The sequence below is a fragment of the Ailuropoda melanoleuca genome, chromosome 3 (assembly GCF_002007445.2).
Source record: "Ailuropoda melanoleuca isolate Jingjing chromosome 3, ASM200744v2, whole genome shotgun sequence".
Classification (NCBI taxonomy): domain Eukaryota; kingdom Metazoa; phylum Chordata; class Mammalia; order Carnivora; family Ursidae; genus Ailuropoda; species Ailuropoda melanoleuca.
This window is the reverse complement of record NC_048220.1, coordinates 87,900,007-87,926,902: the sequence shown is the minus strand read 5'-3', so window position 1 is coordinate 87,926,902 and position 26,896 is coordinate 87,900,007. Positions and strand designations below refer to the sequence as shown.

At 38.7% G+C, this 26,896-nt stretch overlaps 1 protein-coding gene across 1 annotated transcript in view; it reads left to right on the top strand.

Annotated features, from left to right (window-relative positions):
- Nucleotides 1-26,896, top strand: part of RANBP17 (RAN binding protein 17) — a 324,733-nt gene that overhangs the window by 253,261 nt on the left and 44,576 nt on the right. Inside the window, exons 19-23 of the mRNA XM_034655658.1 lie at nt 1,207-1,310; nt 7,314-7,402; nt 14,816-14,923; nt 17,713-17,795; nt 18,895-18,905. Of these exons, the coding sequence (XP_034511549.1) occupies nt 1,207-1,310; nt 7,314-7,402; nt 14,816-14,923; nt 17,713-17,795; nt 18,895-18,905 (395 nt within the window). The remainder of the gene's footprint in view (nt 1-1,206; nt 1,311-7,313; nt 7,403-14,815; nt 14,924-17,712; nt 17,796-18,894; nt 18,906-26,896) is intronic.

Sequence of the window (26,896 nt, the reverse complement as noted above, 5' to 3'; positions counted from 1 at the left end):
ACACACACACACACACACACACACAATGAAATACTACACAGCCATTAAAAAGGATGAGATCTTGCCATTTGCAACAACATGATTGGACTTAGAGGGTATTATGCTAAGTGAAATAAGTCAGACAGAGAAAGAGAAATACCATATGACTTTACTCAGGTGGAACGTAAGAAAAAAATGAATAAACAAAAAGTAGAATCAGACTATAAATCCCGAGAACAAACTGATAGTTGCCAGAGGGAAGGGAGGTGAGGGGATGGGCAAAACAGGTGAAGGGAAGTGGGAGATTCAGGCTTTCAGTTATGGAATGAATAAGTCACGGTAATAAAAGGCATAGCTTAGGGAATGTAGTCAATGATATTGTAATAGGTTGTGTGGTGACAGATTGTAGCTACACTTGTGAGCAGAGCATAACTGTAGAGAAGTTGAATCACTATGTTGTGTACCTGAAAATAATGTAACATTGTCAACTAAAATATAAATTTTTAATAAAAAATAAATAAATTGCAATTTATGTGTATCCATGTTTGAAGTGAAGGTTCTGTTTTGATAAAATCCTTGAGGAAACTGCTGTCTACATTTCAAGGGAAAAAACAAAAGAAAATGACTTGTTTCTATAAAGAAAAGGAAGCTTAGTGCAAGAGGAAGTGTACCCATGGAGAATGTACTTAAAATCCAAATGACCCATGAGGGACCCCATCTTATTTGGCAGATAAAAGTTTCCCTGCTATCTATTTAACAAATTAATAAAAAAAGAACATAAATAAAGGGGAATAATAACTTAGAGCTATCTGGGCACCTGAGTCTGTGAGCCCTTTAGGGCCTTGGCACCTAAAGAGAAGGGGGAAAAAAGGATCCCTGTCTCTGAGGCTTTGAAAGTGGCTTTCCTTGAGGCATTGGGGAAGCTCTGGGGGCAGTAAGAACTGAAGGGCTGAGATGCCTGGGGCATGCGTCTGTTTGATCCAATAAAGAGCCAGGAAAAAAAAAAATGGCTGGTAAGTAATTTTGCTATTTCATTTGGTGCAAAAGAGAAGGCAAAACACCAGAATATTCAATGAGCTAAACAAAGTACAAAATGCAGCATGAGCGCGAATGCAGTCTGACCCCTTCCCGGGAACATTTCTACGCCTGAATGAAGCACTCACTGCCTAGGCTAATGTACAATAGCACGCATTTTAAACCATGGTGACCCTTTTGTTTTTCTGATAGGCGAAGATGAAGACGAATTTGAGAATTTCATGCTGCCTCTTACAGTCTCTTTTGAAACAGTATTACAAATATTCAACAACAACTTTAAACAAGAAGATGTAAAGGTGGGTTTGTTCCTAAACATCACGAAAGATGATTTTGCTCCTTCTGGGGTATATAGATCCACAAAAAGGTTTCTGCATATTTGTATGTGCTCTGTGCTTCATAAGTCTTGCTTCCTCAACTGCATGTGTCTTTGAGTTGTACTTTTCATGTAAGTACTTCTTTAGTTTCTTACACAAATTGACTTTGAGGTCAGCGAGTGATTTTGGACAGTTTATGATTAGATGATTTCTCTCTTGTGGCAGTTAGTATCTTTAAAAGAACACTTCTCATGGGTACAGCACTTTAAGCATCCCTGTTCACTCATCTACCCTGCACTGTGTGCCTCAACATATTTATATGGAGGAATGCACACACATACACATGCGAAAACACTACATCTCTAAATATTTTTTTAAACAAGAATTTATATAAATCAAGACTTTATTAAATGGCTAGGCATATATGTATAAATAGGAGCTGGTCGTGAAGTATTGCATTCTTAAACTGAACAAAGTGATTAGGATAACTGATAGCTAAATAAGGTTTTTATGTGCCTGTGGGAGCCGTATTAGGATTGATTTGACAAGTCGGTTCAGCTGTGGCAACAGTCATAATATCTAAGACAACATTATGTTTTATTAGTAAAATCCTTAAGTGTAGCAAGCTGTTTGTGACAAAACAGTCCCATATTTTAATGTGGGGGGGGTGGGGAACACAAGATCTGCAAAATAGGAATAGCATCTTCTGAAATCATAATGTATCTGGGCTATATTAAATAGATTGACACTGATTATTATTTTTAAAAGACTAATAAATGTACTCTTGAGGATGCAGGCACCTTTGTTAGTGATGTTTGAGTCATATTTTATTGTTATTTGGAATAAGTCGAAAACATTAACCATCATTTTGCATAGTTTCTCTCGCTACCAAAAAAAAAAAAAAAAAAAAAAAAAAAAAAAAAAATNAAAAAAAAAAAAAAAAAAAAAAAGGAAAAAAATTAGCAGTAAAAAGCCAGATAGTAAAACTGAAGGCCTTTGATGATGATTTCAGGGTAATTTTTCTACCAAAAAATAATTAGCCAAATGTGATACCTTTTGAAATAGAGTTTTTGAAATGAATGTTTATCAACATGAAATAGTCATAGAATTTTAAAACCAAAAAGGATCTTAGAGATTTTCTTTGTGTTCATCATCTTGTGAAAACTCTTCACCAGAGTTTCTACTCAGGTTAGCTGTATTTTTTTAGATGTCTTCCAAATATTTTGAAGGACTAACAAAAACTTTGCCGCTTTAAGGTGGCCCTCGGTGCCCTTTATATCAGAAAGAAGCAGTGAGGTTGAAAAACACCATCTTTATAAAAATTACATTTGTCTCATTTGAAGATTTCATTATACTCCAAGCCCATTTTGATGTCATCCCATCTAGTTTGATAGAAACCATCTTCCTAGAGTCATTTTTAATGGAGTTCCAGTGATATATCCCTAAACCAGCAAGTTCTTAACGACCCTGGAAAGTGACTGCTTGATTACACTTTAACGGTATTTGCAAATAAAATCACAAGTAATTAAGGGGAAATCTCCAGGCTTTTGAGCAAGTTTGATGCATGATAACTGCCTGATTCAGCTTCATCTAGAGTAATGCTGTGTAGGCAACAGCTACTGAGATCAATAGCAACGTAATGATAGTGGCAGAATTAAGTGAGTAACCTGAGAACTGTGCCTCAGAATGCATGCAGCTGCCACGAACCAAGGCCACACAGTGCACTCCGTGCTTCCGTCCTAAATGTTCATCAAAAGACGCCCTGCAGGAAAATGGAGTTAGATGCTCTTTATTGCTGATCGTGTCTCTTGCCACATTTATCAGGGAAATTGGATTAGCAGTTGGCAGCTGCAGGTAGACAAGATTCTGCAGTGATTAAATATGCAGCTTGGCTGCATTTGTTGTGACAGACCTTTAGTAAATTCTACTGTAAGCACCATCTGTCTAATTTGTATAAAGAAAACTTGGTGCTTTAAGCTACCGATAAAGAACTAAATCTGTTGCTTTATCATAAACAAAACTTTTGCACTAAATGCTTTTAAATGTAATTTATTAGGTTAAGGCTATTTTTCTATCATGATGAATAAATAATACATGCAAAAGTGCTTTCAGGTACTTCATTTTGCAAGTACTAGAGATAAAAACGGTTCTGTTTTGTTCTTCAATAAAGTATTTAGTATTCCAATCCACAGGAGGTGATGCTGTTAAAATATCTCTATGAAAATGCCGCAGGACTGCCAAATTCATTTAATTTGCAACCCTTACCGGCATTTTCTAACTCCCTATTTATAGATATTTTTCAAATGCGGATTTCAGGATGAACATAAGCAGCAAGGACTTATGTTGCCAAATTGAAATATGGTTGTGAGGGGAGGAGATGCTGCAAAACTCTTAAATTTATAGCTTTGTTTTCTTACTTAGTCCTAATAAAATTGAAGAGAGCATTGAATTTTTGTCTTGGGTTTTTCTCTTCATAGTAAAGGGAAAAAGAAAGAAAATGCTGTGACAAATCCTGGCTCCAAAGCATTAGTTCAAAATATATGTGTTCTCCCTATAATTGTATCCATAGTAAAATATAGTCCACTACTCCCTTGACTCGTGCATCATTTTTGATTTGGCCATGACGTCATCGAGTTTAAGGAAAATGAATGAAAACTTCTCGGAGGAAGAGGAGGAGTTAAATAGGAACCTGCTATCTTTAGTCCCTTCGTAAAAACTCCACAATGTTAAATTATTTAAAATCCTTGATTTTCAGCATGCGCACATTAAAAGTTTTCGCACTAAGTGCCAAATGTTGCAAACAGCACTTTAACAGAATGATTTTGCTTTGATCCCTGTAGCAGTTCCTGAATAATTTATCACAGGTTATTGCCTTAATTCTGGAGAGGGATAGAGCAATAAAGGCAGATGAAAACACTCCAGTTGAAACACCTTGGGGCCTGCTCATTCCTCTGACACGGCTCTTTTGTTGGAACTATTTAGAGGTTATTAAGATGTGTCTCCAGAATTAAGAGTATGCTGTAAGGATGAAGACAGCCATCTTAATTCTAAAGACAAAGCACAATGACCCTTCACCTTCTTTTTCTTTGTTGTTATTATATAGTAGAATTATGAGGATAATATTATAGCTGCCCCCAGTAGTGCCACTACAGTAAAGGGTCTGTCAGACTTTCCATTAGAAACCCTGTTTTGGGGGTCAGGGTGGAAGGAGCCGCATTTCAGCTGTTTCCCGGCCCATTCGTCTCACACTTGGCACACAGACAACTGTTCACCGTGCAGCGTACTGAAGCACTGAGCGGTTTCTCCTCGAACTATCCAGAAGGAATCCTTAAGATTAGATATCCCAGACCTACCCCGCTACCCAAACCAGCCTCACTGAAAACATAGGATCAATCAAGTGTGGACCAACTGTAGGAGAAAGGCAACTTTTGAAATAAACCCCCTTGTACTATTTTAAATGAGATGGTGAACCGTGGCTCCTCCTTCCCTAAATTTCAATCAGATCACCTCTTGCTCTCTGAGATTGTCCAGTAGTCTGGTTGAACTTCTAGGTAACAGTCGTCCTGTCTCATAGCAGAACTGGGTATGTTTTGGCTACCAAAAAAGTACTCCCTTAGTATTGTTTGAGTATCTGTATAGACTATTACAGTACTCTTGCTGCCGTAAGATACTAGATATTGTTTGAGCATAAGAAATCTGTTTCTTACATGAACACTGCATTTTCCTGTCCAGTTGAATCTATTGAAAACATACAATTAGTTCTTATATTGTTATATGCTTCCTCTGTAGTAACATTTTCAAAAATTAAACGTGGATATAATTTCATAGATTTGAGTCACTTAGAGCACTTTTATTAATCTGGCATCTTTTAAAGAAGAAAAATTTGTGATAAAATAAATGTTAACCTTTTTGTGTAACGAAGATGGTCTAAAAATATTTTAAGAGCCCTTTGAACTAGGCACGAAGAAAGTAAAACTCCTGGTTCCTATTGGGGAGTTTAGAGCTGAACGTGGGTGCCTTATGTATATGTGAAAACTTAATATTATTTGAAGCATAGCCTGTAACCTGTACATAATAAAAATAGACCGAAATGCCCACTGTCATAGAAAGACTGCGGAGCTAAATACTCAGAATAGGATTGTTCCAAGAAGGCTTCTCAGAAGACGTATTTTGTTCTGGAGGCTGAGAAACGTGGAAAGCTGCAAAAGAGGGGAACGGGTTCCAAGTGGTGAAAATAGGTTACATAAAAAGGTAAAATGGTTTTTAAAAAAAAAAAATAGCTGGGTGCCTGGGTAGCACAGCAGTTAAGCGTCTGCCTTCGGCTCAGAGCGTGATCCCAGCGTTATGGGATCGAGCCCCACATCAGGCTCCTCTGCTATGAGCCTGCTTCCTCCTCTCCCACTCCCCCTGCTTGTGTTCCCTCTCTCGCTGGCTGTCTCTCTCTCCGTGAAATAAATAAATAAAATCTTTAAAAAAATAAAATAAAATAAATAAAAATTAAAAAAATAGCAATTCACATGAGGGAACTGTAAGGAGGCGAGCCAATTCTAGACTAATAAGGACTAGTGAGATTATCAGAGGAAAAAGAATGAGTCATGTAAAGAAGCAGAAACAGAAAATCGGGGTTTACAGATTAGAAATTCTGATTACCCTCATTTTAGAAACGGTTAGGTGGTTAGAAACTAAATATTTTATAAAGGACTTCTGTTTATATCAAGTCACCTTTTAGGTACAGGGTTGGGGGACGATCAGAAATTGCAGGTACTTCTGACAGATAAACTGTTATTTGCTACTTTGAGATGTTATTTAGCCATGAAGGTAAGGCTTAGGATTCACTTCCAAGTCCTTGATGATCATTTAAAGGCCTTCCTATAAACCGGTTTTCATTTCTTACCAATGTGTGAGGAAAAAGAAAATCTGGTAAAAAGGAAAGTTCAGAGCCCATTTCCTGGCAGAATCTTTCTACTGAAACAGTATCTTCAGAAATCACAGTTGCATATCTCAATTATCCCACCCCCTTGTTTTGCAATTATGTTTATTTGTGCTCTTTGTTCTGACATTCTAGCATCTGTTCATGGGTTTTCTTTTTCTCTTCCCAAGCATCATCCTAAGGACAGCTTAATTAAGAGTCCAGAGTACAAGTCAGATCTCTTTCATTTAAGAGTCAAGTAGTTTTTTCTGTCTCTCTAAAACTAAATATTTATGGAACATTTAGTACCTGTCAGACTCTTGTTAGGCATTTTTACATAAAATTATTAAATGTATTCCTCACAACGGGTCTGTGAAAGAGGCAATATTAGCCCTTTTTATAGATGAGAAAACTGAGACTGATAAGTTGTTGCCTTGCCTTAAGTCTTACTGTCAAGCAGCAGAGCGGGGATTCAAATTCAAGTCTTCTGATAACCAATACAGATCTCTTTTCCTTAACACCTTTTCCCTGCTTGGGGTATGTGAGCGCCCTTCTCCGAATGTCATGGGAGCAGTAGGTCACCTGGCCAGTTTCATTTTGTCCTCAGTTACTAGAGATATTCTTTAGGGATCTTTAAATGCCAGTGTGCTTCCAGGATAGACTCTAGGTTGCATAGTGGGACTGATTGCATGCAAGCCGGTGCGGTTAAGATTTGCTATTATTAAATAATGTCTAGACCCTGTGCATCTCTGTTCTGTGGAATTATCAATCCTTATCTCCCTTTTTTTTTTCAAATTTGGCATGATTTAGAAACAAAGTATATGAAGAATCTAAATGTTCCTAAAGTACTGGAATTATGACTTAGCTCAATTTATAAGAAGCAAAGTCAAGTTGGTCAGCAGATTTGATGGTCTGTTTGTTTAAAAGGGTCTACGGTTTTCTATAGAAAGGGATCTGAGCGAGACATTTTAGCTAATGAATCAAAATCAGATATGTGGTCATTATTGCCTGATTATTACTCCATCTGCTCTGTGCTAACGTGAAAATCAATTACTGTGTCTCTTTCCCACTGACAGCGTATGTTGATCGGGCTGGCAAGAGATCTTCGAGGGATTGCCTTTGCACTGAACACAAAGACCAGCTACACCATGCTGTTTGACTGGATGTATCCTTATTACACTGTGACAATACCAGCTCTGTGCACAGAGGGATGCCAGGCCCCTCGCTTTCGTTTAATAGTATGGCACAGTAGGGAAGAGGAAACAAAGCTAAATGAACTAATGTGTAATCAGCTAAAAATTACAGCACAGTGGCAACAGTGCAGATAACTGAGCACGGCATTTGGAGACCCAGCTCAGAGAGGTCACTTTTTGGTGCCATTAAATATTGACAACTTAAAAATCACATCCCCAAATGATTGTTTATGTAGGGATTGTAGGGATAATCAGGCTAACATCTTTAACTCAGGATCAATGAATCTTACCATTTGGCATTTTTGAGGAGATTTGAATTTCTACTCCATCTCAGTTAGCAGGGCTGAGACGGTTGCTTTATCTCTTTGAGGCTTAATTCGTCATGCTACAGTTTTTCACCATCATGAAATTATTAATGGACATGAAAAAGGGGAAATAAATGATCAGAATTTTTCATTTGGTGTAAAATCTGAATTTTCCTTTGTCAAGGCTTAGTACAGAGAATAATATGTATAAACAAAGAAACAAACAAATTTCCCCCACAGAAATGCATCTTCACATAAGAGTGAGGCAAGCGTGGGCTTTGGTGTCAGACCAGGCTTGAAATCCAGCTCTCCACTTGCCGTGTAAACCTTGGCAAGTCGTTTCACCTCTCTGGAGTCTTGGTTTTCTCATCGAAAAAAGGAGACATCCAGTATCATGGCTCACAGTGACCATTAAAATAGGTAACACACTTGTATAATGTCTGGAAGATATTTGGGAGTCATAAACAGTTGCTATTAATATTGTTTTAATAATATGGTATGACTCCTCCTTGATCCTAACAGGAACTGACAATTTATACAAGTCATATAGGTGTAATATGTTTTCATGTCTTTATACATAAAACCATCAGAGCACCTAAGAAGAATTTGATAGCCTTAAAGCAATTCTGTTTAAGTTACGCTATTTCTTAGTTGCTCTTTTCAAGTCCTTCTTATCCAGACTTCCTGTATAAATTAAACTGCAAAAGAAACTTCCTAAAGACAGACTTTCACTACGGATGCCACAGTTAGGCCGAAAACATAGCTAACAAGGGATCTGGGCATGTTTTAGGGAGAACTCTATGCATTAAAAAATTTTTTTTAACATTAACCTGAGTACTGACTTACATTTTTAGTTACTATTAAAACCTACTTCATCAGATATATGTGTCCATACCTACTTCATCAGATATATATGTCCATAGAAGGGTTAGAGATAAGAATTATCCATGTCATTGAGACATTCCGTGTCTTTATGTCAGCAGACAAAGTACATGTACAGAAGCTAATTTTTAACATGGGAAGTCCTAAAATTCTTTTCACTATGAAGAATAAACTGAAATTACATATGACCTTTTATTTATCTAAACATAAATAGAAGCTCACAAAGTAAAAACTTTCATTTATTTGAAAAATCATAAAAACCTAGTTTAGGCACTTTAAAATTGATGGTGATCTTGAAACCACACTGCAACTCGAGGATGTCCAGCAATTAATGTTTCATGTTTCCTTCCTCAGCAGTCCCAACCAAGAGGCAAGTCCAGAACCTTTCCCCTCAGTGTCAAAGAATATAAATATCTGCTATAATGGATACCGCCTAAAATGCATAGAACATATTGTAATTTAAGTTTTTAACGAAGTCTGTTTTCCATTTCCTCCCTAAGCTTCGTCTTTTTGGCACCTAGCTGAAATGAACCTTTTGTCCAGCAGATGGCAGACAACAGCAAATGCAAGGCCTTGGGACTTAGTGTTTTGTTTTGAACTGGAAACTATTGTCTCCTCCATGTGACCATAGATGTTGATGTTATTAGGGTCAGTGGCAGAGGGCGAAGTGTCAGTTATGCAGGAAGTTGTGTCAGATTGCCAAACAGGATGGCTTGGTACCGGCTTTGCTTATAATAATTGAGTTTCAGTAGCAAATCAGCTTCCTTGGGAAAAGGCCAAAGGCTTTTCATAATTGTATTGACAACAAAATGAATATGATAAATGGTGTTCATTCAGTTGAGACAAGATTTATAGTTTTCCTCTGGGCAAGGGATGAAGAGCAAATATTTATAATAATAGTAAAATTTGTTTAAAAGTTACATTATTTGATAATTCAAAAAGCTTTATTAAAATATTTTGAAATACTTTAAGCAGTTTCAGGTGATAAAGTATAGATTCTTTTCAAAGTGTTCTACTAATATAAAAATGAATAAGTATATGGTAAAAAAAAAAAAACATGGATATGAAAGTCATTTATTCTTCCTGAAATATTGATATGTCAAACCGTCAGTGATGATTCCCACATTACTGCTGGGGAAAGTTTATTTTTGTCTTTTATCCACATAAATGTGTGTTCTTTAATTTGTTATACAGTCCTTAGCATGCAGAAGAAATGTCCTATAAGAGCACATGTCATCTTAAAGTCAAAATGCATTTTATTTATGGTGATTATTTTATAAAATGCTATTTTAGTGGTTAGCTATTTAATTCAAAAACATTTCTGTAAACACTGACTGCATTAACTGCTACACGAACTGCATTGCTTATCACTGTCCTTCCAAAACTAAATTGCCTGAAACTACATAGCAAACATGTTGATAAATTGTTCTGCTCCTGGAGAATTGAAGAATCATTGATACACACTTCTTTGCCCTTATAGTGAGAAAACGACAGTGTAAAAGCACCTTACCTTGTAGTGCATTTAGTCACCTTGTTTAGACTTTTCCCAGATCATACTTAGACTGCTAAGTGTCAAAAATCCAGATAGCAATTAGAAAAAAAAAAAAGAAAAATATATATGATCGTCATAACTTGACCTCTGAGTCCACTGGTTTTCACTCAGGTCACCAGTGCTGTTTATTAGTACGCATAAACACATCATACAAAGCCAACTCTAAACCATGTGTAGGTATGTAGAAGGGTGCAAATCTCAGAATAAAATGGTCATGGATTCCAGTCTTGGCTTCACCACTTAACCTGTGGGGCCTCAGGGAACTTCCTTACTGTCTCAGAATCAGTTTTCTCTTCCACAAAACAGACCTAATCATACTTGTCTCACAGGTATAGTGTAAGAAGTGAGTGAACTGACATCTATAAAGGGCCCACTATAATGTCTGGCACAAAGTAAATACTCCACCACTGTTGTTAGTTCCTCTCCCTAATATAGAATGAGACAAAGGAATCCCATTTGCTCACTTACTCAACAAATTTGGCTAAGGACTGTGCTAGGTTTCATGAGGGATGTAGATTACTTAGACTCAAATCCTACCCCAAAATGAGCTTATAATTAAATAGAGTCTGTTAGATACCTACATAAATGACTGTAATAAAATACAGAAGGTGATGAGTGCCATAACAACAGATACAAATAGAGTGTTTGCATTTAGCTGGGGAATCAGGAAGGGGCTCTGTCGAAGTGCAGCTATTTCCCTGGATCTTACCAAATAGGTAGGATTAGAGTATTGGAACTATGAAGGAAGAGATTTTCGGTTGGCCTAAGCACAGGTCTTGGAAGGGGAGTAGAGGAGAAGGTGCTTTGTTGTAGATACCACTTATTTCATGGTTGGAAATGCAGGTTGCCTGGGACCCCTGAATATCAAGCTAAGGATTGTAGACCCTTATCCCATAGATAATATAAAGCAGTTGTTTCCATCAACTAGCAAAATCAGAATTATATTTCAAGACGAAAATAATCAGCATTATGTTGGACAGACTGAAATAGGGAAGAAAGTAAACCTGAAAAATCACTGTTCGGCAAGTATTTTTTTAAGTACTGTGTGTCACGCGTGAGGAATGAATAAAAGGATTGCTTTTTACGAGAATGAATAAAATGGATGGCTCTTTAGAAGCTCACAATCTAGTGGATATAACATACTAATATTCATTAGTAACGTACTAATGAACAGTCAATGTATTGTCGCAAAGATGTATGCAAAGGACCATGTGAACATGAAAGAGGAAAAGATTGGAATTTTTGGCAAAAAAAAAAAAAAAGTAAGCTTCCCAGGGAAGTGAAAGTTTGGCAAGATGTTGAAAGGTGGTTAGGCGTTTGCTAGACAGGAGATAAAGGAAAGACTTCCAGCAGCATTTGGCTTCGTGGACAAAGGTACACCTGTTTTGCATTCATGGAATACGTTTAAAATAAGCTCTGAACTGGCAGACTGTTTGTGTTCTGGAATCACATCCTCACACCCCTATCTCCTAACAGTTTTAAGAAAAACTCCTTTATTGCCTTCTAGGACATTACTGTGCTTTCCCTACTAAGAGATCCCATAGGGAAAGAATTACGTTTTTACTCATTTCTGTTTTCTTGGGGTCCAGCACATAGTAAGTTATACTAACTGTGCGGTGGATGGATGGGTGGTAGTTGTCAAGAAGGAAACCTCATACTTTTCATTTTTTCATATTTGGCATCTGATTAAGGCAATATCATATCATTAATGCTTTTGATCTTTCATTTATCTGATGTACGCGTGAGGAATTCATCAAGAAGGTTTAGGTGAAAGCAATGAGGTCTGTGTCTCTTCTACCTAAGGGCTCCCACTGCCTGCCTTCTTTCCGTATATACTTAGTCCTCACAGGCCCTGGAAAATTAAACTCCGAGAGTGGGTTCTGCTTCTCACCCTGTAATCTGAGCCTGGCACTCTCACTCTGAAGCCCTTTTAACCTCCCTGCTTGGTAGACCTCTACTCTGCTTTCCAGTAATCACTCATTTTCTCTGTGGCAGTCACCTCTGTCAGAAGCATATTAGAATTGGCACCATTCTCATTCCACACAGAAAAGGGAGCATCCCCTCATATCCCCCGGCTTTCTCCCTTAGTGAACGCAGTGTGCTCTGAAAAATATGATGGTCCCGATGCCTTTAGAATGCCTGGCAAGGGGGCTTGTGTGTGCCTATAATACCCTTAGATTCTGAGATTTGGGTCTTTTCAGCTTCCTGATGAGCCTTTCAGATGCTTTCCCACTAATGATCACTGAGCTTGTACTCAGGAGATCTCTTGGTGGAATCTTTTTTCACCTGTGCTCCTCTGGCAATGCTTCAGAATTTTGGTATTCAGAGCATCTCTATTATATGTCAGCCACCCAGAGTTGAGGATGAATTCCCCAAGAATAAAAGCCATGTCTTACTTATCTCTGGATCCCTTGCCCCTAGTGCAGTAAATAGCACATAGTACCTATGATCTATCAAAAAATAGCATACTTTATACTGCATGGAAAAAGCAGTAAGTTATATGACAATAGCCAAAACAGAATTAATAATTAAGTTCATTGATTTCATTTTTTTTTCCATTTTTACCCAACTGAAACCTTATATATACACTCTTCTTATCTCCCTTCTCCACCTTATTTCCTTTGTGGTACTTTCCAACAGATTATATATGTCTTTCATTTATTTTGTCTTTCCTTTTAGAATATAAACTCCATGAGGGGAGGAATTTTTCAATGTTTGGTTCACTGGAGTCTCCAGAGAGTCTAAAACAATGAATAGACAGTTATAGAATAGGCCTTCAGTAAATACTTGTTAAGTAAATTCTTTTCAATATATACAAATACAATATATACAAATACAGAGCCTTAACATCATATATCTAGGGAGACAAAAGTATTGCTTTTTGAAGTTTTAGGGAGCTTGCCACTTTTAAGGGATTGGAGGCCTTATTTTCATTGAATGTTATATGAATTATTTCCTGAAGCTTCAAAGTGAAATGCACAGTTAAAAAGAAATAAGTAGATAGTTCTAATCAAATATGCTATACCTCATTTTCAGGTAGACAGGTTTACAGCAACAAATATTTATTGAAACCCACTTTGATGGTGTACATAGGTCCATGTGTACAACAGGTGCCTAGGTCCTGCCCTCGAGAAGCGTATAATATAATATGATAGGAGAGCTAAAGAGATATCAAAGCACTAGCACAGGGTACCACAGCCATACACAGGAAACATACCAACCAAGTCTTGGGGGAGGGGGAGGCCAGGAAGGCTTCTAACGGACAAATAGCAAAAGTGGAATCATGGCAGGGAAGCACAGTCTTTTCCCTTTAGAAACTCATTATCTAATGGGGCAGGCAGATAACACAGCAAGCAACCCTAGTAGAATCTGTTGTAAGAGATATGGGGTCAAAGTGCTGGTTGAACATAGATGAGGAAGAGATTGGCACCTTTTGACAAAAGAGAGAAAGTTTCACCATCCCAGGAGAAGTGAGCTTGAGCTGGGTGTTGAAAGAAATGGGTTAAAGCAGAAGCCGCGAGTAGAGGAATGGAGACAAGAGGGTTGGCATTTGTGGATCTACGGAGAATTAAGAGTGGCTGAACCATGAATAGGGAAGGAGTACTAAGAGATGAATCTGGAGGTATGCAGGAACTGGATCTTAAAGGGCCTTTTATGTTGTCCTAAGGAATTTGAAATGTATTCTAAGCAGGGAAGAAAATTGGGGTCTTTCTCACCGTGGAGATGTCTACCCATACCACACAGGGAAGGAACGCCAGTAAGTGATTCAGTTCAGCACTTCATTGAAACAAAAAGACAAGTACACTGGAAAACATGAGAAAAAGAGAGACCTAGGGACTAGGAAAAGAAAAAGGAAATGAAGGAATGGCATAGCAAGAGTTTTGGGTTTGTTCGTTTTTTTTTTTTTTTTCTGCTGCAATTTTAGGCCTTAATTTTCTATTTATGTGTCCATTTGTCAAGGAGGAGGTCAGTTATGGCTTAGAGGGCCAGTGGAGGTAAGTCAGAGTTTTCCAGGTTCTGGTGGTCTCGGCCATTGACTTATCAGAAGCGGACACTTCTCACTATTGATGAGGATGTTTGAGAATTTCTCCTTGGGTGTACATGGTCCCCCACAGTGGGACCAATTAGAGCAAGACAACAACTTAAAAAAACCAAAAAGAGTATAGGTAGCTTCTAAGCTGAAAGATAGATGTATGGGGGTTATTATTGCTATTTCCCTCTACTTTTATGTATTTTCAAAATTTCAAAATAAACATTTTTTCTTAAGTAGTTTAATGCCCAAGAAACTGGTATTAACGATTCAAACATGTTTTTATCTTCATTAAATTCTTTTCCTTTCCTACAGTATTAAGCACAATTCTTTAAATGTGTTACTTATATGATACTCTCAGAGTGTGTCTTTTATTTATAGTGTGTACCAAGAATGAAGGAACATCAGGTATGGGATATGTTACAAAGAAGAGCAAATCATTTATAGTCCCCCCAAAAATGTACAGCTGTGCTGGTCAGGGAGCGCAATTTATAAAATTGCCGTTGTATACTAAACATAGAGCAAATGTGGATTCCTGTTTTCCTTTAAAGTGCCGCTAATTTTCAGGAACAATATTTCTTTTGACCCTTAAGTTCTTTAACAGTCTTTATAAAAGGTACCCCACATATCTTCCCATTCTTCAGAGGACGATTGAGCGGTGGTATGGAGAGCCAGCATGTACCACTCCCATCTTAAAACTTATGGCAGAACTGATGCAAAATAGGTAAGAACTGCACTGGGAGAGAAAAAAAACAATCGCTGTTTGGCAGCATTTCCAGAGGTCAGATTTTCCTGTCTGTATATGTTCAAAGCTTAGCAAGAACTCAGGAACCAAAAGTTTTAAAATAACTGGTGAAAGCAATAGAATTGGAGACAGAAGGTTGAGACCTCTTGGGAGAAGGAAGATAGTATGCTTGGGTGTATAAGGTGGAAGACTACGCCACCATTATTTAAAATATTCAAAGGCACCAACGGAAGAGGGGCGGCTCTTTTAAGTGTTTCGTTGCTTAACTGCAATTCCACAGACTTTTAAAGCAGGAAAGAAGTTTAGAGGTCTCCAAGTTGAGCTGCTTCCTTTATGGAGAAGGGAACTGAGTCCCAGAGTAGTTCATGGACACATAGTTTGTCTCAGGAGCCCCCAGGATCGTCCCCGCTTTGACTCCTAAGTGATCCTTCTTCCTCTTTGCCAGTGCATGTATGTGGATGATTTATGTGCTCAACGTTTTCATTTAAATAGTGATGACAATGAACAGGGGTGCATATATCTTTTCAAATTAGTGTTTTCATTTGGGAGAGGGGAGGTAAATACCCAGTAGTGGAACTACTGGATCATCTGGTAGTTCTAGTTTTAATTTTTTGAGCACCCTCCATATTGCTTATCACAGTGGCTGCACCGTTTTGTATTCCCACCAGCAGTGCATAGGGTTCCTTTTTCTCCACATTCTCACCAACACTTGTTACTTCTTGTCTTTTTGACTCTAGCCATTGTAACAGGTGTAAAGTGTAATCTCACGGTGGTTCTGAAACTAATATGATACTATATGTTAATTATACTTCAATAAAAAAAATATTGAGCAAAACATTAATAGCAACTGCAACACTTCTTAAAAATTGCCTAAAAACTTAAGAATTTAAAAAATGGCTTAGTTGAACTTATAATTCACACAGATGAGCAGAGATGCAAATACTCTGCATGTAAATATTAACAAAGATGTAGCTAAAAGAGAAAAACTGCAAAAATCTAATTGGTTTTGCCTCTTTAAAATATTTCATTGTGAATATGGCTTCACACCAAATTACCTGTCACTTAGCCATCCGATTTCATCAGTTCCTCTTTGTAAACTGCGTGTTGGAAGGGAGATATCCAGACAGGAAAGGAATATGGACTGCAGCTGTAATTTAGCTCTCATGCTGGGTTTTTCACAGTAATAATTTAAAATCTATTAAATGAGAGGTGGGGAAAGACCTGGCAAATGAAGAAATGTGAGTATTATTCTTTTTAAGGCTGTTTGTCTTTTAAAAACTATTCTCATATGTATCTTAGATACTAAAGGAAGGGTGGCTATCTAGTTCATATTTGAAATTTGTTTTTGATTAAATTATGATGTTTTCAGCCAGATAGTTGGTATTATATATTACTGATATAACATTTAATACTAAGTGAAAAAAATCATTGCACTATATATTGTGAAGTATTTTATACCTGCTGTAGGCCAATGATTCATATCTATCTAGCACAACTGTTGTGTGTGAAGTACCTAGTGAAAATCTGTATCTCAGAAAATGTCATCTTGTCTATATTTCTCCAGAATCTAATGTGAATTGTTTATGTACATTTCTTTAGTCAATAATTGTATGCCAGCAATCAAAAGTTCACAATATTTCTAATAAGTTATCATTGCACCTTATAAGCATTTTGAAAAAGCATGGAGAAGCAACAATCCATCATTCCTGGCAAAAGGACTTTAGCAATTATCATTGCTTTTTTGGTATTTCTTTGCTAGGACCTGGTTTCATATTTTTTGCTAGTCCTTTAAAAATATATACCATTATTTCTTGAAAGCACAGAGACCAAGCATATCAGAGCTAACTAAAGCCAAACTGATGTTAAAAAAGCAAATGTTATGTCAGGATGGCATGTCAATCCTTTATCCTGTTCATACTGTTCCCACACCTGTCAGAAACCAGGGAAGTAGAATTGTTCGTATTTAGAACTTCTAGGACTTCTTTCTCTTGGTTTGAGCTATGTGCCATGGAAACTATAGTCTGAATGGAATTTAATGTTTAATTTGAAATATGTTTGTAGTATCAGATGATCCCTTATGCATATGAGCAGTATTAGAAGTACCTAGATCTTCTGTCACTTTAGAATTTGTTTTAAAAATATGTATGGGGCACTACAGGAGATTGCAAATGTAAACCACTATCCAGGTATTTATATAAACTTACATATACACACCTGGATTTTTTTATTACTATCTGTCAACCACTTTGCATGAAAAGAGAAGAGAGTAAGAGGTCTGCAATATAGGATGTCAGGATATTGTTTTGATAGATAAAAGTGAATTCTTTGAATGAGCAAATGAATGAGATTAACTCTTCTTAATTGTGCTAATGTCTTTATAGTGAGAAATCAGCATACATATTTTATCAACACTTGTTTAATGGACTGGCATTTTTAAAAAGGGATAATTGTAGGGGCGCCTGGATGGCTCAGCCAGTTAAGCATCTGACTCTTGGTTTCCACTTAGGTCATGATCTCATGGGTTGTGAGATCAAGCCCCGCCTCGGGCTCTCTGCTCAAGGGGGCGTGTGCTTGAGATTCTCTCCCTCTGCCCCTCCCCCCACTCACACTCATGTGCACGTGTGCTCTCTCTCAAAAAAAAAATCATTTTTAGAAAAGGGATAATTTTACTACCGCTACTTCTAATAAATGAAAATGCTAGGCACTTGAAATCTACATCTGGTTTCTTTATCTACATATAGAGTCTGATTTTTTGCTGTATTTCTTAGATCCCAGCGTTTGAATTTTGATGTATCATCTCCTAATGGAATTCTTCTCTTCAGAGAAGCTAGTAAAATGATTTGCACTTATGGTGAGTTTCTTTTTCCATATTTGTCTCAGCAATATAACTTTATCTCTTTGGAGAAAAGAAAGATGTTAGTTATTTTGTTCTTTTGAACCTTCATATCTGTATGAATTTGTGAAGTGGGTAATAGGAGTGCAAAAAGCCAGGTAGCTATCATATTGGCATCAAAAGTAAGTAAGCTACATGCCTTTGACTACAAATCATGCCTGACCAACTTGATGAATTTCTTTTGGATAAAATTGCAGTGTCAGTAAGCAAAGGGAATACACTAGATAGAATATTGAAAAGTTATAGCATATTCAAAATTGCCAAAAGTTACATCAGGGAATTTGCTGTTGTGAATCAAGGAATGCTTAGACCAGTATGTCACCAGCACTGAGTTTTGGAAAAATATACTGCTAAAGAGCAGTAAATATTTTATTACAGGGAATTTTTGGGCACTGCACCCTTAGAATCAGAGTTCTATAGTAAAGCTGGTCCTATTCAATTATTGTCAAAAAATTCAGTTAGCCGTTAGAATGGAACCTTAGAACCACCAGAAACCCTAATACTTGCCAGTTCTGATAGCTTCATCAATGAAATTCTCCATTCTCTGATATCTTTATGGAGCCTGGGAATAGGGGTAGGATGGATAAGAATCCTCTGTTGTAGTTTACCCCTCGCTGGCTGAATGCTGCCTACAGGCTGGGCTCCGTGTGGCACTCTCCTTGAGACATGGCTCCCTATGTCCTCTCATCTTATTCTGTTTTCTTTTTGCCTGTTGGTTCTTTCTTTTCCAAATTAGTAACCAACTCTGAGTACATTTGGTCTCAAAAATTGCCTGTAATTCTCATATTTCTTTTTGAGTACCTTGAAACAGATTTTACAAAATTTTATAAAGCCTCTCTGAGTGTGCGTGTGAGTGTGTGCACCCATATGTATAGGAGCAACCACTAAAAGTGTATCACCTTTTTAAAAAGTAAAAGCCTGTTATAAAAAAAAAAAAACAACAGAGAAACAAAAATTGTTTTCACTTCAATTCCAAACCCATTCTGGGATAATAATCTATATGCATTGTAGGCCTCTGTGAAAAATGCTTAGTCTTAATTGTGCATTTGATTTTTAGAGTTTGAGACTGTAAGTGTATGAAAACTACAGAAAGCACCTATTCAAGGCAGTAAACTTGCACGCTCGTGTATTCATCTGTACCAGCAACTACATTGTCACCATTTTTTTTATCTGTTGAAAATAGACACTTTAGAATCACATAAAGTAGAAATGCTTTGCCTCCTAAAGGTAAAAATGGACCCCTTCTCAAATATTCTCAGTGCAGTCTGCTGTACTTCCAGTGTATATCTAACTCCTTTCATTGTTTTACCGTTCAAAGATACATGTCTGGACCATTTTCCAAAATGGCATCTTAGAAAAAGCATAGTTTTGGGGGCACCTGGGTGGCTTAGTCAGTTGAGCATCCAACTCTTGATATCAGCTGAGGTCTTGATCTCAGAGTCGTGAGTTCAAGCCCTACGTTGGGCTCCAGGCTGGGTAGGGAGCCTACTTAAAAAAAAAGAAAAAGAAAAGAAAAAGCATAGTTTTTGGAGATTAAAAGCTCTGAGTACCAATCATAGTACCAATCCTTATCAACTCCATGACCCTCAGCCAAGACACCATACTTCTTTGTGCCTAGTTTTCTCATACACAAAATTAGGAATACTGACTACCTACTGAGCTCTACCCATCCACTTAGAAGAGTGGTTAAGTGAACTACTCTGGGTAAAGGGCTTGGCACAGGGTGTGACATGGAATAGGCATTCGGTGAACATGCTTCTCCTTGATCCAGAGCCATTCTCTACACTCACAGAACCAGCCTTCTTCGGACAGGGGTTCACTGACCACATCACTTTTTGGTTCTGCTCCTGCTTGGACCACAGTGTCCTGCTCCCTTCTGCCTATAATAAGCGCTTAGCTTCTATTTCCTCACTTTTAAAAAGGAAATAATATTTCTTATTAGGAAACAATTTATGTATAAGAATTGCTTAGTAGTTGATAGAGCTTTAACTATAGAAATGTCAGATTTCTGTTACCAATCACAATTGTATCTTTCCTTCTTCTTTTTCTGGATCCAGTTTCTTTCACTAAGTGTAATTTTTCCTTTGGGGCTTATTCACTCTTGAAGTAGGACTGATAAGAGCAGTGACTTTCTCATCCAGTGTTACTGGGCCTCTAGGACGGAATGTATGTCCAACAAGTGACACCAAAAACAATCTCAGAACAATGCCAAATCTATAGGCTTCAAAAGCTACCCAGTCCTCTGTTACGTTGTCTAACATAGGCAAAGGCATTGCAGCAAAAGTTGAGAAACTCAACTATGTGAGGATTACGTTGGAGGAAGAAGAAGAGAAGCAGACCGAAGGAGAGAGAGGAAGTGTGGGAAGAAGAGAAAGGAGGTGAAACAGAAAAGAGAAAAAACCTTCAAAGCATTCTTGAGAAGGAAAGCCAGTACATTTTCTTACCCTAAAGAAAAACTAGGGGATTAAAGCAAGGCTCTGCACCTTGGCTTGGACTAATAATAATGGTAGCTTTTACTTTTTAATCAGCTATTATATGCGTGCTCCTACACTAGACTATTTACCATTCATTAGCCTATCGAATCCTCAAGGTGGGTATTATCTTCTGCCACTCAGTACTCATTTGGCCTTGGCTAAGTTGCTTAGCCTTTCTTGCTTCAGTTTCCTGTTAGATGGAGAAAAGAATACCTACTTCATAAGGTGGTGATGGGGATTCAGTTCAATAGTGCATAGCAAGCTCTTAGGCCGGTTAGCTTCTGGTGATGACTGTGATGAAGAAATTGAAGCTCATAGAGATTAAGAAACTTGCCAAAGATTGCATAGCTAGCAAGGAGTCGAATTCGGATTTCATTCAAAGTCTGTATAACTTCAAACAATAGTCCTATAGGACTCCGTAGTCCTTATTGCCACTTGGGAGTTGCCACAGGAAGATTGTGCCTTGGATATTTATAAGGAAGCACAGTTCTTTAAAGTATGGTGATTTCTATCCTAAAACTTAAGGGAAACCAAAGGCTCAGTGGAAAAATGTCCTTCAACTTTGTCATCCCTGATTTCAACACATGCACTTTACGTAGAATAATAGAAAAATGTCCTTTGCCCTTCACTGATTCCCATGCCAGCCCCCATCAGCCAAGCTGATGTGATCTATCTTCACCCCCTGTAATGCTTTATTACCCATGTGTTTTACCTCTGGAGACTGTAAAATGCTCTTGGAGGGAGATCATGTGGTCGCCATCCAGGGGGCTGGAAGATGAGGGAGAGCATGACTGGGAGGACACAGAAGAGCAGCATTATTTATTTCTTTGGTAAGCCAAGCAGAAGGGAGGGGAAACCCTGGGAGGAAAGAGGCCAGAACATTCTGTGATCCCTTCTGTCCCCATCTTCACTGGGTTTCTTCTCTGCTCACGTCTCCTGGGCAGTGTTTGGGCAGTCAGTGACTGGGGTGGTACAGAGCGGGGAGGACTCTTTTTCATAAGCTCCTGCTCTGTTGCATATTTTGTGGAACACCTCTGCCTTGTTGCTCAGTGAGACTGGCAGAAAAATAATACTTTTGATATGCTGTTTTATTTATCTGCATTCTGTCATGATATACTTTGATGTAAGTTTTTAATTTTGCTTCAGCTCTCAGCTGTTCTCGCCGTTACAGCTCAGGGTCAGCAGTGAGGTTAGCCACAGTAGCACAAAACAATTTCCTGTTTGTACAGCCCAGGTAACATTTGGATGAGGATTAAATTTTACCACATTTTCCACTAGCCCAAGCCTATTATTTCTAATGAGTTTTAAATTGCTTCAAGAACATGTATTTCAAAACTTAGTGCTGTGATCCATTCAGCCTGAGCAACTTAATAAAAGAAATTCCTTTCTTAAATTTTTGGTTAAAATGTTGCATGCAGTGTAATAAATGTTATTACTTTGGAAACCTACTTCTCAGTTTTAAGAACTGGATGTTTTTTATGCTCAATTTCCATTTGTCTAATCTTTTCTTCCCTTAGCCTCTGGGTACTGGTATCTTTAGTGACATCTATTGGTTGAAGAGTGCACAGAAGGGAGAAATAGTGATTATTCTCATAAGACTAGCCAAAATGGAACTACTTTTATTCGTTCCTTAGCTATCTGATTTAAGAAAGCTCAGTGTATGAAAATCGAAACTTTAAAAATGGATGGAACAGTTATGATTATTCACTACATATGAGAATTTACATCAGGGTTCTTTAAAGCAGTATATATGTTCCAGGTGCATTTAAGGTATGACTTAATCATATACTTAAATTGGATTTGTAAAGCAGTGTACAAGCAACTGTTATTTATTGTGACCTAGAAAACAGACCAGTGGCTTTCCAGCTGGGTTTTGCAGAGCCCGAGAGATCTGTGAAGGTACCATCGAGGCTCTCCAGACAGCGGGGAGGAAGGATCCCCGTTGCCACCTTGACCCCAACCACCCAGCTATGTAGTTGCACTAGGCTTGTTTATAAAAAGGATCGCCTTTTGAAAAGTTTTTTTTTAAGAGCTTGAAAATTACTGACATGTACTATCAGAAGTGTTGTAAGAATGAAGGATTATGATTGTAGACTTATGTTTGAATGATTACAAAAAGATAGTTGAAGAATGCATTGGTCTTGGAATAACTAGAGACTTCATAAATGTCACCAGGAAGTAACAGTTCTGGAAGACAAACTATCCAGGAACCATGTACGTGGCCTTAGATCCTGTCTGAAAGTTGGTTGGGGACATAGAGTGACAAAGTAGTACAGTCAAGCTCACAGAAGTCTTCTGAAGGCAGTGGAATGATCAACCCCTTGCGGATCACAGCACCAGGATCAGGTGGCTTGCAAAAGCAAGACCTTGAGGAACACGTTCCACAGCAGGTCCACACATGTTGGACTTGGCTCCCCTTTGCACACAAGCAGAAAATATTGACTAAGCTGCCAAATAAGTGAGGGTGATCTCCAAACAAGTGTGTAGAGTTCAGTGCATTCTTTCATCCAGGCAGCTAGCATTTATTGATCATTTACTATGTGTCTGATACTATGAGAGTCACAAGGGATAGGAAAAGAAATAAGACACCCAAAAAAGAATCCTCCTGATTCTCCTCTTGAGGGACTTGAGTCCAGCAGGCGATTCAGTCAAGTAAATGAAGACTTAGGATGCCTTGTGCTCATTCATGCTTGAGAAGCATATAGGGTGCGATGGTAGCCCAGAAGAAGTTTCTAACTCAAACTGAGGAGTCAAACAGGGAAGTCACTTTTGAAGGAATAGAATAGGGCCTAGAAGTGTGAAGATGCTATTTCAGGCAGACAGTAGCTTTTACAGAATTATACAAATATAAATCATTAGTGTGGTCTATTAGCAAACTGCAGAATTTCAGAGTTCCTATAGAGAATAGGAAGGGAAAATCCTGATTATCTCATCATCCAAAGGTAACCATCATTAACAGTTTAGCGTGTGCTCTTCCATACTTTTTATGTGTGTGTATATAGATCTATTTTTCCAAAAGTGATATTATAATGTATTTGCTAATATGTAATTTGCCTCTTTTAGTTATATCATGGCCATTGCTCCATGTTAATATATCTAAATCTACCATATCTTTTTATTTTTTTAAGTTCTTTTTTTAAGCTTTATTTAAGTAATCGCTAGACCCAGTGTGGGGCTCAAACTCACAACCCTGAGATCAAGAATCGCACACTGCCCCGACTGAGCCAGCCAGGCATCCTCACCATATCTTCTTAAATAGCTGCAAAATATTACATTTTATGGTCATACTGTAATTTCTTTATTCACCTTTTGACAAATGTAATTTTTTATAAACGTGATTTTTCACTGTCCCGCTCTTTGTTTCGGTAAAAGCCACGTTGTGCATTTACGCTCGTGAGCTTCATTCATTCAACAGATGTACACTGGGAGCAGCAGGCGCTGTTCCTGACTCTTCCGATACATCAGTGAGCAAAACTAAAAAAGATATTCTTGGAGTTAAGATGGCGGAGGAGTAGGGGACCCCATTTTCAGCCGGTCCCCTGAGTCGAGTTGGATAGGTACCAGACCATCCTGAACATCCACGAAATCAGCCTGAGACGCAGGAAGATACATCTGGATCTCTACAAATGAACATCTCCAGCACTGACTATTGAGGTATGAAGCGGGGAGCCGTGAAACCGCACATAGATATCGGAAGATAAACGGAAGGGGGAGGGAGGCACCACGTTCGGGCTCCGGGAAACGGTAGCCACCTGCACGGGGGAGCGGGCGGACTCGCGGACTGGCACCGGTGAGAGAGCGGACTGAGACCGTGAGCCGGGAACGCGTGCCACCAGACTTCTCAAGGAACTCCAGAATCCCGGTGCTTTCACTGGAACCAGACTGAGACCGGGAGCTCCGGGAGTGAGTGGGGGCAGCTGGCGGCTGGCAGTGTTAGAAACACAAAGGACAGAGACGCGCCGGCCCTGAAAGTGAGGGCTGGGACACCGGGTGTGGGGTGCACATCCCTGGACGTGGCACGGTTGAGCAACACCAACAGTAATGGAGTTAAAGTGGCCAGAGCATCAGTGGAGAACGGTCTGCGATCCCTCTGTTCTGAGACAGAGGCTGAGATTCAGCCGCTGCTGCTCTGACTCTCAAAAGAGGCACAGCAAACCGCCAGGGAAAGCCGCCAGAGAACAAAAGCCTGGAAATACCGGCTCACAGTGTGCTCACCCCCATTTCCTCTTGCAGGGGACACGGAGACTCTACCCGAACAGGGTTGCCTGAGTAATGGCGCGGTAGGCCCCTCCCCCAGAAGGCAAGCTGAAAAATCAAGAAGCCCACAGCCCTAAGATCCCTATAAAACAAGGGCACACTGCCTGGGTCCCGGTCAATAATTTGGGCTCTGGACAACCCCGCAACCTCTCCTCACAAAATGACAAGAAGGAGAAGTCCCCCCCCAGCAAAGAAAAGACAATGAGTGTGGCCTCTGCCACAGAACTAATGGATATGGATATAACCAAATTATCAGAAATGAAATTCACAGTAACAATGGTCAAGATGATGTGTAGACTTGAAAAAAGTATTAACGAAAATGTTAATGAAAATATAGAATCTCTAAGGGCGGAAATGAGAGCGAATCTGTCAGAAATTAAAAATTCTATGAGCCAAATGCAGTCAAAACTAGAGGATCTGACGGCCAGGGTGAATGAGGCAGAAGAATGTATCAGCAAATTGGAGGATGGGTTAGAAGAAGAGAAAGCTAAAATAGAATCTGGGCTAAAAAAAATCCATTCTCAAGAATATAGGTTGCGGGAGATTACTGACTCAATGAANCTGACTCAATGAAATGTTCCAATGTCAGAATCATCGGCATCCCCGAGGGAGTGGAGAAAAATAGCAGTCTAGAAGAGATATTTGAACAAATTGTAGCTGAAAACTTCCCTAATCTAGTGAGGGAAACAAACATTCGTGTCCAAGAGGCAGAGAGGACCCCTCCCAAGCTCAACCACGACAAACCTACGCCAAGAGGCAGAGAGGACCCCATCCAAGCTCAACCAGGACAAACCTACGCCACGGCATGTCATAGTGCAATTCGCAAATATTAGATCCAAGGATACAGTATTGAAAGCGGCCAGGGCAAAGAAATTTCTCACGTACCAAGGCAAAGGTATCAGGATTACGTCAGACCTGTCTACAGAGACCTGGAATGAGAGAAAGGCTTGGGGGGGCATTTTTAAAGCTCTTTCAGAGAAAAACATGCAGCCAAGGATCCTTTATCCAGCAAAGCTGTCATTCAGAATTGATGGAGAAATAAAGACGTTCCAAAATCGCCAATCATTAACCAATTTCGTAACCACGAAACCAGCCCTACAAAGATGTTAAGGGGGGGTTCTATAAAAGTAAAAAGGCCCCAGGAGTGATACAGAACAGAAAGTCACAATGTATAGAAACAAAGACTTTACTGGCAACATGGCATCATTAAAATCATATCTCTCAATAATCNTAATCTCTATCAATCTAAATGGCTTAAACTCTCCCATAAAACGCCACAGGGTTGCAGATTGGATAAAAAGACATGACCCATCCATTTGCTGTCTACAAGAGACTCATTTTGAACCCAAAGATGCATTCAGACTTAGAGTAAGGGGATGGAGTACCATCTTCCACGCAAATGGACCTCAAAAGAAAGCTGGAGTAGCAATTCTCATATCAGATAGACTGGATTTTAAACTAGAGGCCATAGAGAGAGATACAGAAGGGCACTATATTATTCTTAAAGGAAGTATTCAACAAGTGGATATGACAATTATTAATATATATGCCCCCAACAGGGGAGCAGCAAGATACACAAGCCAACTCTTAACCAAAATAAAGAGACATAGAGATAAAAATACATTGATAGTAGGGGACCTCAACACCCCACTATCAGAAATAGACAGAACACCCTTGCAAAAACTAAGCAAAGAATCAAAGACTTTGTATGCCATACTTGACGAGTTGGACCTCATAGATATATATAGAACACTACACCCCAGAACCAAAGAATACTCATTCTATTCAAATGCCCATGGAACATTCTCAAGAATAGATCATGCTCTGGGACACAAAACAGGTCTCAGCCAATACCAAAAGATTGAAATTATCCCCTGCATATTCTCAGACCACAACGCTCTGAAATTGGAACTCAACCACAAGGAAAAACCTGGAAGAAACTCAAACACTTGGAGGCTAAGAACCATCCTGCTCAAGAATGACTCGATAAACCAGGAAATCAAAAAACAAATTAAACAATTTATGGAGACCAACGAGAATGAATACACAACGGTCCAAAACCTATGGGATACTGCAAAGGCAGTCCTAAGGGGGAAATACATAGCCATCCAAGCCTCACTCAAAAGAATAGAAAAATCTAAAATGCAGTTTCTATATTCTCACCTCAAGACGCTAGAACAGCAACAGAGGGACAGGCCTAATCCACACACGAGGAAGCAGTTGCCCAAGATTAGAGCAGAAATCAATGAATTAGAAACCTGGAGTACAGTAGAGCAGATCAACAGAACTAGAAGCTGTTTCTTTGAGAGAATTAATAAAATTGACAGA